Below are 13,184 nucleotides of genomic sequence, written 5' to 3' on the forward strand. Positions count from 1 at the left end.
AACATAAACATGTTAAAAACAAATGAAAAATATGCTAGTGCAGTAAATCTAAATATTGTATACTTACACTATCATTCAGAAGATTGGGGTCAGGAATATTTTTTTTGGAATATACTTTTATTCAGCAATATGCATTAAACTGATTAAAAGTGACAGTAAATTTATAATGTTACAAAAGATTTTTATTTCAAATAAATACTGTTCTTTTGAAATTTCTATTCATCAAAGAGTTCAGTAAAATTTATGTTTAAAAAAAAATATTAAGCAGCACAACTGTTTTCATTTTATTGATAACAGTAATAAATGTTTCTTGAGCAGCAAATCAGCATATTAGAATGATTTCTGAAGGATCATGTGACACTGAGGACTGGAGTATGGGGCTTTGCCATCACAGAAATAAATTACATTTTAAAATATATTAAAATAGATAACTGTTCTTTTAAATTGGAATAATATTTTGCACTATTACTGTTTTTACTGATCAAACAAATGTAAAAAACATTACCAACCCCAACTGTATCTGTGTATCATGTATATATTCAGACACTCTGTCAATGTGCTTTCCAGTCAACACATGTGAAGGAGTTAAAGCATCATGACACCACCATGACAACTCACACACACACATCAACTCACGCACAGACACATTAGATCACAGATAGTCTAGCACATTCTGTCACATGTACTTTCACCATCACACACACCTTCAGACCAAAGTTCAGATACAAGCTAACACATCTGTCCCAGTTGCACATCTTATTTACTTTCACAGCTCAAAAGCGAAGCCGCATTTTAATGTGCATATATTTATTTAAAAATATGTTTTACAGATCATTTTCTCTGTCTTTTTTTTTTTTTAGCAAGAGTTACTGGATGTTACTGTATTTCAAGACTAATAACTGGTTTTGTTTTTTAGCTCTGTGCATATGGAGGAGGCTTCAGCTGTGATGCAGGGAGCACAAGGCATGCTGGTCCAGAACTGGCCCACGGTCTCCAGTGCAGCAGGTGAGGTCACATCTTAAAGACATCCACATTGCTAACTGAATGTAATTAAATCTTAATCATCCGAAACCGACGACTCCATCATCTTCTCACAAAACTTCATGCTCTTGCTAATCTGGTAATTTTCTCTCTAGCAAAATTATCATGTCTATCAACCTATTACATCTGTTCAAATTAAAATGCCTAATGCATATGGCAATTCTGGATTTCTTGTAATGAATCTAAGAAAGAAATCAAGGCCAACCAAAACTTTTGACCCAAATTGAAGCTGATTCCAAGTGACATGGATTCATGCATGTTTAAAACATCCTGTTTAAAGCAGGTTAGACTCATTCATCCAAAAATGTCAGCTCTTTCTCTGCTCTTTTACGGTCTTGAATGCCCTGAAAGATTCCCAATCCATGTACAGAGTGTTCTTTCCATTGTCACTCTGTATTGCAGTACTATTCCCAAGATCTAAAGTGACAGGGAACAAGTCTGCAAGTCTAGTTTGAGCTTTGCCATTAATATTTTTTTCAGACTTCCTGCGACTAGCAATCCAGGCAATTACTTACTGTGGCCCAGTGGTGTATCATTCTCTTTATATATACTGTATACTGTTTATATATATACTATTTGAGCCTGAAAAAGGTCTGCAAAGTTACAAATCACTCCAAAAGGAGTTATTCATTATATCAGTAAACACTGAACTCCCTGAAGCGCCTCGATTGTAGTCTTGAGTTTTCCTCATTTGAATAATTATTGGTTGAGTTGCGTTAGTAAGGGGCGTGAAATTTCTGAAACATGCTCAAAGCGGTTGACTAATCACAACGCACTGGTCCAACTGACCAATCAGAGCACATTGCACTTTTCAGAAGGAGGGGCTTCATACAGACAGGAACTAAATGGAGCATTACTGACAGACTGGGAAGAGAGGTGCTGCAATAATGAAAAATGTGAGAGAAACAAGCGTAAAAACCTATTCTAGTACACTGTAAACCTGAATAGTACTACTAACTTGCAAAGATTGAGTTTGCTGAAATTAAAGTCAGTTAAAGGCGCTCCAAGTGATGTCACGTGTTTTTAGGCAAAAACATTTTTTGTCACATACAGCAAACATCTCCTCACTATCCGCTAGCTGTCTGTCCCCTGAACACACTGTAAAAAAACGCGGTCTCTGTAGTCGCCACAAGCTCCGAAAATGGCAACAAAAACAAACTGGTGCAGCCTGGACCACTTAACATAATAAACATGCTCCAGCCAATAACCGACAAGAATGATTTTAAATGCGCGTTCATGACTGTTTCAGGAAGCACGGAGGGGAGGGGGAGGAGGAGGAGGAGGAGGAGGGAGGGTCTAGCTAGTCTCTGTTTTGTTTGACAACACTTCGAACGTCAACAGGTAGTTACTCCACCCAGGATCGCTTAGAGAACCTTTAAATCATTGATGCAACTTAAAACAATTACATTTTCTGAACGAAGAGTTTAGTTTTATTTTTGTGTAGCTCAACATTTTTGTGTAAACCCTTATACTTAAATTACAGGGGAAGATGTGTTATTGTTAAATGTTCTGTTATTTTGGTATTTAAATGTGTTTCTGTAATGTTGAAGTTTTTAGGGTTACCATCGTGGTGAAGAGTAGTGCCTGTGCCTTCAAGGCTATAAATACTGCATGTTGATTAACAGTTCATGCAAGCAAATAGTGATAGTCTCTTTGATGGTTACATTAGCGCATGCTGGTGTGCTGTGGCTAACCAACACTTAACCTTAAAGATTAGGTGTTAGTTTATTCAATGTTTCAATAAAATTGTAATACTGCATTCGTGTAGTATAAAATATATATTTTTAAGTGATACTAAAATAATCTTTGAGTATACTTAAAAGTTTTGACTTTTTTTCTGCATCAAAATAATTGCAAATAATTGAAAAATAAGAAACATTATGTATGGTAAACAATAGTTTTGCAGTACAGTGGACTTAAACATTAAATAAAATGATTTTATTTTTAGTTTGACTTAATTGTTAGTTATAATTATTGTTTACTTTAAAAATTTGAGAAGCTTTACTTGATTTTTTTTTTTTTTTTTTTTTTTTTTTGAGGTAATCGGTGTCTACAATAATGTTGAGTATTCTGAACTTATTGGTTTTACTCCAACATTTTTTCTTAACATTCAAGCATGAAAACCTATTCTAGTAGACTCCAAAAACAAAATAAAGACTGAAAAAGGGTATAATAGGTTCCCTTTGATGTATCAAGGCCAGTCCTCCTCTGACAGGATTTAATTTGTAATTTAGTGCCGTGTCCCTCAAATGCCTCATTCTAACACATAATTAGGCAACACAATCATTAGTTGACACAATGAACCAAATGTGTTTATTTTGAGTAAGAGCCTTGGATAGCAACTTTAATCTACTCCACTAAAGTTCAGAACCAAAGTATCTAAATATTGTGATGCATGAGGCCTGTTATTGAATTTGCATTACATAGATATGCTTCTCCTCAAAGATCAGCCAGATAGACAGAGGACAATCAATCTAATGTGCCATTAGAGGAATGAAGGCAGAGTGGCAGGTCTCCTGGGTAGTGGATGGTGGAGATATTGACAGGCTGAAAGAGCAGAGCCAGACTGGAATGACAGCAGACAGTGGGAAGAAATGGATAGAACAAGTGTGATAGATTGAGAAAGGCACACTCGACTTGAGATAGAAAGAGAAAGGAGGTGAAGAGAAAGAGAAAACCATTGATTCTTTATTAGTGGGCTGCAGAGAGGTCTGAAGCAGAAGGATGATCTATAAACTGTAAATAGACTTATGAAAACCAGTCTAGTTGTCCATTTAAAATTGGGTGTTGTGATTATTAGCAGGCTAATGTTGTGTTACTGTGCCAGTGCAGGTGTGTTGTGTAAGCACTGGTTTAGTGCTTGCAAATTATGACACAGTTGAGGTCATGGGAACAGGAGGAACAGAAAAGAGGCCAAGCAGGAAAATGAGACACAGATGAACGTGACGTAGAAAGCAAAAGATATATGAGGATACTATACCGAGAGTCATTTAAAAGATAAAGCATGTGGGATGCAGAGAGACGGTGAGTAATAGAGGAAGGAAAGAGATGATAGAATGAGAGTGATGCTGAAAGAGAAGGGGGGATGCGGGGGTTGGAGATGCACAGAGGTTCAGGATTGGCAGACCCCTCCGGTGGTCCTGTTGCTAGGAAACACTGTGTGACTTGTTGCCAGGCAACTACAATGAATGTTAGATACTGCAGCAGGAGCAGCTGGGAGTGGGCGAGCAGGGATGGGGGAAGAGGTTTCCGTGGCAACCAGCCGTACTCAAAATGGAAGAAAGAGCAAGGTGTGGAAGGGAGAGGAATGGAAGGTAGAGAAAGAGAGAGGTAGAAAAATCATAGGAAAAAAATAAGGACCAGAGGCTAAAGACCTAAAATACCTACCAAAATAGCACAAAAAGTAGCACATATGACCTGCATGCATCCAACACATGAATGCATATTAGATCACATATTTGTCTTTAAACGCACACATTTATCCTGCCGCTCTGACAAACCTTAATGTGTATAATGCTATAATTATAAATGCGTGCGTTTTGTGACAAATCAGGACACAAATTTGTATAATGACATACAGGTATTACAAGGAGAGGGTGACTTATGAGGGCATTACTCCATGTCCCCATTTTTCAAAAGGCTTATAAATCATACAGAATGAGTTTTTTTTTTTTTTGAGAAAGTAAAAATGTGCAGTTTCCTGTGATGGTTAGGTTCAGGGGTAGGGGTAGTGTAGGGCGATAGAAAATATGGTTTGCACAGTATAAAAACCATTACGCCAATGGAATGTCCCCACAATTCACAAAAACAAACCTGTGTGTGTGTGTGTGTTTATAATTAAACACTGTGCTGCCAAACTTGGTATTGTGGCTTTATATGTGGTCAGACACTTGGATGTGTCATTATATACTGTAATTAACATTTTACCAAAGTGTTTTTCATTTCTAGACTGAAATTAATTTGGCATAAATTCAGAGTGCCAGGGTGATACAGCTGTACTGATATAATAATAATAATAATAATAATAATAATAATAATAATAATAATAATAATAATAATAATAAACTATTAAATTAATACAAATCTTGAAAAGAAACCCTTTGTCATAATTGTTTATTATTTCATAGGATTTTTTTTTTTTTAATTAAGAAAATTGATTGGCTTATTAATACTTAAAAATGTTTATGTGGCATGTGGTCCAACCAACAGGCAGAAATATAAACATTTACTTAACAATTGCTTTATATTACTTTTATTTTACATTCTAGTCATTCAATTGAAAGTTCTTTTCAAAAAAAATTTGAAAACAAGTCAAGTCGTCACCTTTATTTATATAGTGCTTTATACAATACAGTTTCAAAGCAGCTTTACAGTGATAAACAGGAAAATAACGATTCAATGATGCAAACAAAATTCAAGTGTGCTGTAAAGCAGCTCTAAAAAGACAATAGTAAACAGTCATTATTCAGCTGAAATCAGTTCAGTGCTGATTCATTTCGGTTCAATAGGGGGAGACTGCAGATGGTTGTAACACTTTTTTTTTGAGCATCAGTAACTCAGTGGTTGTTTGAGCTAGATGTCTCAAATTTTGATACATGGCCATGTCTGCTACAAATATAATTCACTTGGACGTGTACTACATAATCACAGATTATGTGAGTTAATGTCAAATACAAAGAAATCCGTTGTTACAATCTACCCCACTACTGGGGTTTTGCATAAACATAATTGAAGAACAAAGAAAAACAGTTTTGAACAATGTGAACTGACAAAAAAATATATTTATTTATTGTATTTTTTAAAAACTTTAAATGTAGTTTTGAGATATTGCATAAAAAATGCTGGATTGAAACAAGATGTGCATAAATTCTAATAATGTGCACAAAAAACTTGTGTGTTCAATTGAGGCAAATCATTTTTTATCTGGTAAGAAGACATGCGCATAAACTACAATGGAAGCACATTTACTGAGTAAATCCTTTAATACGCAACAAAAAACTCACGCGACTTTGCCTCAACAGAGGATGTGATTGATAACTGGACTCATTGGAATCATCAGAGGGGTTGGTTGTAACATTTTTAATAAATGTTTGCATGTGGGTTTGAAGTTAGCATAAATACAAAGCATTAAATTAAACTAGAGAAACAGCTACTTTAGATCATGCAAGTTAAATAATTGTATCTACAATTCAATGATTGCTAGGCAAAAAATAATCTTGACGAAAAATTATACTTTCTTACCTGAAAATAATTCTGTTTTGGTCATAAAATCTACAAATGTGCTTACAGTCACATGCCAGTTCTCCTTTGAGCTCAAAAAGTAGATGGGAGTGTATGACCTGTCAAACTTACAGTGTTACATCTAACCCTGTGTTAAAACACTCCCCGGTCTCCCCTAACTGTGTGAAGTACATCGATTATGAAATGAGTTCAATTCAGCTATAAAGCTGCTCTGCAGAAAACAGTGATGTCATCATCTGGCTAAATTCAGTTTTTATCCAGTAGTGTCAGTGTAATCAATTCAATAATATTTCTGAATATTAAGTGTCCCTGACTAAACAAGCCAGCGGCGATGGTGGCAAGGAACCCAAACTCCATTAGGTGACAGAAATGGAGAAAAACAAACCTTATAGGAGACCAGTCGTCCTCTGACCAACGAACAAACACGTTGTGATTATGATTCAGGCTGCATTACAAGTCATAAATCAGATTGTGGATCGTTAGCATTCAATTATTCCATCCAGTTCCTTTTGCTTAAAGATCAAACTCATCATGCTGGAATGGAGACGAAGCTGGTCATAGGGGTCTTTGCAGAGGACTTGTCTGGTTCTTGTGGTCTTTGCTGAGGAATACATTTCTAAAAACTTGGCAAATGTGTTTTAAACTCTTCTTTTTATCACAGACATTTATTTGTCATTGACCTTTAAAATGAGAGAGAAATGCAATGGAAGTTTGACTTAAACTGTTGCTCCAGCTTCACTCTCCTGATCTTCTCTTTAGTCTCATGAGGACGAGAACTAGTCTGCTCAGTTGACCTGCTCTGACATGAAACTTAACACGCCGGCACACACATGCACTGATATTGCTGCCATAATGAAAGCCACAGGGAGATGGAGTGAGGTGTGACTAACACATGAACACATGAGTTACTCTCTCACTAGAGATCTGACCACTCTGCAAGTAAATGCTACCACTCTAAACCACAATTTCTGACCTTCTCAGCCAAATGTGATCCGTCAAAGCCCAGGGGGCGGCACACGGTGCTCCTGTGTATGTGTGCATGTGAATGCTCTCTCATTGACTCTTTGCTGCACCATATGTGTGCCATGAGTCTTCTGTATTGATGCGGAGGTGGTATATTTTCAGGATGGTCAAGGTTTTGAACAGTTATACATATTGGATCAGTAGCCGTAGAAAAAAAGAGCAGTTTGCATATTAATGGCTGGATTTGAAGTGTCTAAATTTAGACGTGCCTGAAACTGAGTGCGAGACAGATACCTAATTTAGTCTAGTTGTTGCACGCACACATAGATGCACAATCCACCCATGCAGATTCATTTAAGCTGAGGAAAGAATATCAGAATGGATAATCCCTGCTAGGTTTTGCATTTATTGAAATAAGCCGTGCGGTACTGTCATAAACGTACAGATCAAAAACAAACAGAATTGCATTTCAGGGCCATGGTGAGATCTAAAAAAAACACAGAAATGAAAGTAGGTCATAGAGTAACTGGTGTGGCAAAGAGCCCTGCTTCTGTAGGGAAAGTAGTACATAAGTCTCTCACTCTGTACTCAGATCTCTGTCCCTGTTGGGGTAGTACACTTTCAAACATGAACATTGTATGAAAGTGCACTCAAGAGTGATGCTGTGTGTGTGTGTGTGTGTGTGTGTGTGTGTGTGTGTGTGTGTGTGTGTGTGTGTGTGTTACTTGTAGGTTTAGATCAGTGTTAAATAAAGCAAAGAAAACATGCTTCTTAAATCATGCATTTGAGGCAGATTGTTTTTGTCATGCATCTCCAGAAAGAAAAAGGAAAAATAATCTAATTAATAATCTATTTATTACACATACTAAGTTCTTAGAAGTGTACTCTTTATGTTTTATGTTTGTTTGAGATAGTAAAACAATTAATATCATTTTCAGAAAATGTTTAAAAGTAATGACTCTTGTCATGTGGTGTAACCATAGAGTAAAAAGTAATAACTTATTAATTAATTAATTATTATTCATTCATTTATCACCAGTCATCAGGGTCTCTATATGACATCATATCCTTTTTTTCTCCCCAGCATGGTTTCAGTTTTGGTTGCACAACATGACAAAAGTGTTGAAAATATTAATAAGCACTGAAGCTGTTTTTAAGGGCTGTCAATTGATTTAAAAAAGATGATGATTATTTAATTGAGTGAGTTATTTTTAATGCTATACAGCAAATATTAATCAACTCGTTACTTTTTGTTTGTTGTTTGTTATAATATCAGGACAGTTGCATCACCCTGACATTTCTGTCTCCTATACAATACCAGTCAAAAGTTTGGAAACATTACTATTTTTAATGTTTTTGAAGAAGTGTCTTATGCTCATCAAGCCTGCATTTATTTGATCAAAAATAGAAAAAAAAAAAAAAAACAGTAATATTGTGAAATATTACATTTTAAAGTAATGGTTTTCTATTTTAATATACTTTAAATATCATTTATTTTTGTGATGCAAAGCTGAATTTTCAGCATCATTACTCCAGTCTTCAGGGTCACATGATCCTTCAGAAATTATTCTAATATGCTGATTTGATACTCAGTTATTATCAAAGCTGGAAACAGTTGTGCTGCTTAATATGTTTTTGGAACCAGTGATACTTTTTTCAGGATTCATTGATGAATAAAAAATAAAAAGAACAGCATTCATTCAAAATAGAAATATTTTCAAAATAATAATACTTTACTATCACTTTTTATCAATTTAACACATCAAACACATCATTGCTGAATAAAAGTATTAATTTCTTCAAAAAAAAAACAGTAGTGAACAGTAGTGTATATTGTTACTAAAGATTTATTTTAAATAAATGTTGCTTTTTTTTTTTTTTTTTTTAACTTTTTATTCATCAAAGAATCCTGAAAGTATCATAGGTTATACAAATATTAAGCAGCACAACATTGGTAATAAATCAGCATATCAGAATGATTTCTGAAGGATCATGTGACACTGAAGATGGGAGTAATGATGCTGAAAATTCAGCTTTGCATCACATAAATAAATAGTATTTTAAAGTATATTATAATAGAAACCCATTATTTTAAATTGTAATAATATTTCACAATATTACTGTTTTTTTCCCTGTATTTTTGATCAAATAAATGCAGACTTGATCAGCAGAAGAGACTTCTTTTGAAAACATTAAAAATAGTAATGAATTACTATTAACTAGTGACTAGATCTAGTTAACTAGAATTACACGTGTAGTACTCCTGGAGAAGGTAGGAGTTAGGTGTTAGATGATAGTAATTAGTAATTGGGATGTCTTATTTTTGGTTTTGAACTTTTTTCCACTATAGGCAACGCAGTATCTTAACTCACCTGAGGAAACTGATGATTATGCAATCTAATACTTTTATTTTTTTTCCTCACTCAGATGGGGAGGGAGAGGGACAGCTGTCCCCTCCTGTTGGAGCTGGAATCAACAGTAACAGCTGGAGCTTCCGCTACGGTGCAGGCCCCGGCTATGGTCCTCCACAAGCCCTGAAGCCGGGAGAGATTCCTCCTGAAGCCTTCATCATTCCCGGCTCCCCTGCCATCATCTCCATCCGGCAGGACCCAGGTGCTGTTGATGATAAGGGAGAGTTCATCACCTTTGGAAAGAAAGAGGAGTCCAAGAAGAAGAAAAAGAAGAAGAAGGAAAAGAAGGACAAGAAGGATAAAGGGAAAGATGATGGCGAGGAGTAATGAAGAACGTCTCACTACAATATTACAGCGATCAACTTATGTTTGTAGCAAACGCTGACAGAAAGAGAAAACCAAAAATACTGAAAATGTAAAGAGAGAAAGATCCTTCTATATACCGTATCTACCAATTCAAGTCCCAGACAGAACAGAGTTTGTGCTCTACGCATGAACATGAAAAAATTAACCCTGTAAACATGTTTCCATGACTCTGATTGGCTATTTTTCTAGTTCTGCTCTATTGTGCAGAAATTAATCAGCGATGTTCAATAAAGCAATCCAAGCAAACCAAGCCCACTCGCACCTTGTGAATGACATGTTCAACCACATCAAGGGAAGTTCCTCTCCTCTTTTAAAAGGATCAAACAAATTTCCAGTTAAACTGGATATGAACTCATGTCATACCAAGAGTTTTCTCTGACTCCATCCCTGCCTTCCTACTTCAACTTCAAACGGGAAATAAACAACCTCCCCTGGCCCCGTCTCACGCCTTGATCTGCTGGAAACAAAACTTTGTAAAAGAAAAAAAGAGACACAAATCTAACTGTAATTATCAGAAAGACCAGTGTCTGATTTTTAGAGCAGATCTAAAGTAAATGCCTACAGAGATGGGAATGTAGCAGTGAAATCCAAGACACTTGCTTCACACTTACAAAACAAGCGTTAGAGATTGCTAACGCTTCTGTCCTGCTCCCAAACTAATGCAGAAATCTCAGTATATTTTATAAGAGCAAGTAAATCTCATCTTATATAGTCCAAAATCATGCACAGCCAAATGATGTGCATACAGCTAAAGAGATTCTTGCTCTCTAATACACAACACACTCTGAACAGGCTCACCACACGCTGTACAGCTAAAGCCACAACAGGACTGAAGCACAACAGCCTCTCAAAAGTCTGTAAAATAGTAGAACGGATGTTTGTTGCTTCTTTTCAAAACACACCTACTTCCTTTGCTGCTGTTCTGAATGTTTGATAGACGTCATCCCACTTCCTGCCAGCTTAATGTCTTAGTCCAGCTTCTTGCCCTTACCTACTGCTTGTAACTTTTGCATATCTCATGTTGCCAACCTCCCTTTATCTGGTGTGCCGTGCTGGCCCCATGTCAGTACTGCCCCCTGGTGGCTCGTATTGTACAACGTGACAAGAAAGAGCAGAAAAATCAAGCCTGTGAAATGCCAATATTAGTGTCACTCCTTCTGCTGGAAACATAAGCACATGTATTGGCCCCTACATGCACACACAAACTCAAGACACACCAGTGTTTATGCTCTCACAGCAGTGGAACCACCATGGACTATGCAGTCATGCTTATTGTGGACATGTTTAGCTATGGCGTATGGTGCTTTATAGGGCAATGAGAGAGGGTGAGCGGAGATTAGACTGAGAAGTGGTGGACATTACAGAGTTTTTCTACTGTATATAATCAATGGTGAGACATAGCAGTTCCATAGTTGTTGATTCGAATTTTGTAAATAATGGGAATGTTTTCTTAACATTCAGACATCATGCTTAAATTTTCTGTTTTTTTAGAGGGAGCACATCTATCCTTTCTTTCCCTTCTAAGTCGGTAGAGATACTGTTCAGTAAAGGGGAGATGTTTGTGCTGCTATGAGACCATATCATCACAAAGTACACACACACACACACACACACACACACACACACACACACACATACTCTCTCTCACACACACAGACACACACACACACACACACATACTCTCTCTCTCTCACACACACACACACACACACACACACACACATGCACACACACACGTCTCTTTCAGGTGTGGTTCAGTGCTGTCAGATCACCAAGTGACTGTTTTGCATGTTAAACGCAATTAAAACAGAAATTATATATAGATATAAATGAACAGATATGTTTTTCATAATTATTTTTTTCTCATTTATGATGGAACTGGAGATGTGTATCGTCTCTGCTGAAGTATGTAGACATAAATCAAATTATTCACTCAAACATACGCAAACATACACTGATTACATACATGGATAGAGTGTACAAAGAAGACACAGAAACGACGTCGGCTCTGTGGCGATCAACGTTAACATTAACATTCTAGATATATGTAATACTGTAGTGTTATGGTCTAAATCGCTTTTCTTTACAACCTTATGATTTTTGCAACTTGAAAGGATCAATCCTTCGTTTTGTGCTAGGCTTTGAAATCAATAACACTGTAATGTGAACCAGTTCATACATCCCTATGATATAAGCCTCTTCCTTCAGAAAAAAAAAAAATAAAAAAAAAATACAAAAATGTCAAAAAATGATAAAAGAGAAAATAAAAAAGGTCTATGTATTCTGCTTGTGTGTAGTAATTATATATAAACTCATCCAGTGCCTAGGTGGCACTATGCTTTTGACTTTGACGGTGCAAATCTGTTGGACAAAATTTTTGTACACCTGCTCATCAGTGTAATGGTGTTTATTATTTTATATTACTTTATGAAATCTGGTAATGTGTTTTGTTTATAAATCACAAATAAAGTTTTCTTTCATAAGTATTCAAGACTTTTCTGTGGTTTTGATTTTGCCTGTCTGTATTATCAGTAATAGAACTGACTTGTACAGTATACTTTATTTTTTTCTTTATCTTCTTCATTAAAAATAGAATATCATATGCATTTTTATCCTAAACATCTGAAGTGCTGACCTAAATTTTTTACCAGTTGGATATTTGTCATTAAAAAAAAAAAAAAAAAAAAAGCTTATGTTACAGTGGCAGGTCATATGGTAGCTTGAGCTTTCTATTGAAAGATTTTCAGGCTATTAAGAATAGATGAACCTGAATGTATCACTTGCACTACTTCTTCTTCTGAAACAAACTTCCCTTAATTGTTCTCCAAGGAGTGAAATAGAAGGATTAAGCTGTGTGTTTGCATGTTTGGATGGGAAATTATTTGAAGTGAAATCCAAAACTCGAACAAACTAAGAATGTTTTATAATACTGGAACAGCAATACTTTGAAATAGTTGAAATACAATATGGGGCAGACTTGGTGAAGGCTAAAAATAGTATGTGCTTTGAAACGGTCATCTTTGTGATCATGATGCTTTAGCAAAATTCTGGCTTATTCTTTCTTTTTGTTCACATAAAACACACAGGCGAGGCTTTGGACTTGGATCATTTAATATATGTCAGATGTGTTCAAGTGTGCAGTTCAACAAAATAGAAATAACA

The 13,184-nt window shown here is 35.8% G+C and overlaps 1 protein-coding gene across 5 annotated transcripts in view; it reads left to right on the forward strand.

Annotated features, from left to right (window-relative positions):
* Nucleotides 1-12,508, forward strand: part of LOC125259513 (protocadherin alpha-C2-like) — an 82,678-nt gene extending 70,170 nt beyond the window's left edge. For all 5 annotated transcript variants that reach the window (XM_048177175.1, XM_048177182.1, XM_048177164.1 and 2 more), the window contains exons 3-4: nt 917-1,005; nt 9,673-12,508. In XM_048177175.1, coding sequence (XP_048033132.1) covers nt 917-1,005; nt 9,673-9,983 — 400 coding nt within the window. In that variant the 3' untranslated portion in view covers nt 9,984-12,508. The remainder of the gene's footprint in view (nt 1-916; nt 1,006-9,672) is intronic.
* The last annotated feature ends 676 nt before the right edge of the window (nt 12,509-13,184 follow it).

Source organism: Megalobrama amblycephala, linkage group LG2, assembly GCF_018812025.1.
Source record: "Megalobrama amblycephala isolate DHTTF-2021 linkage group LG2, ASM1881202v1, whole genome shotgun sequence".
Lineage (NCBI taxonomy): Eukaryota > Metazoa > Chordata > Actinopteri > Cypriniformes > Xenocyprididae > Megalobrama > Megalobrama amblycephala.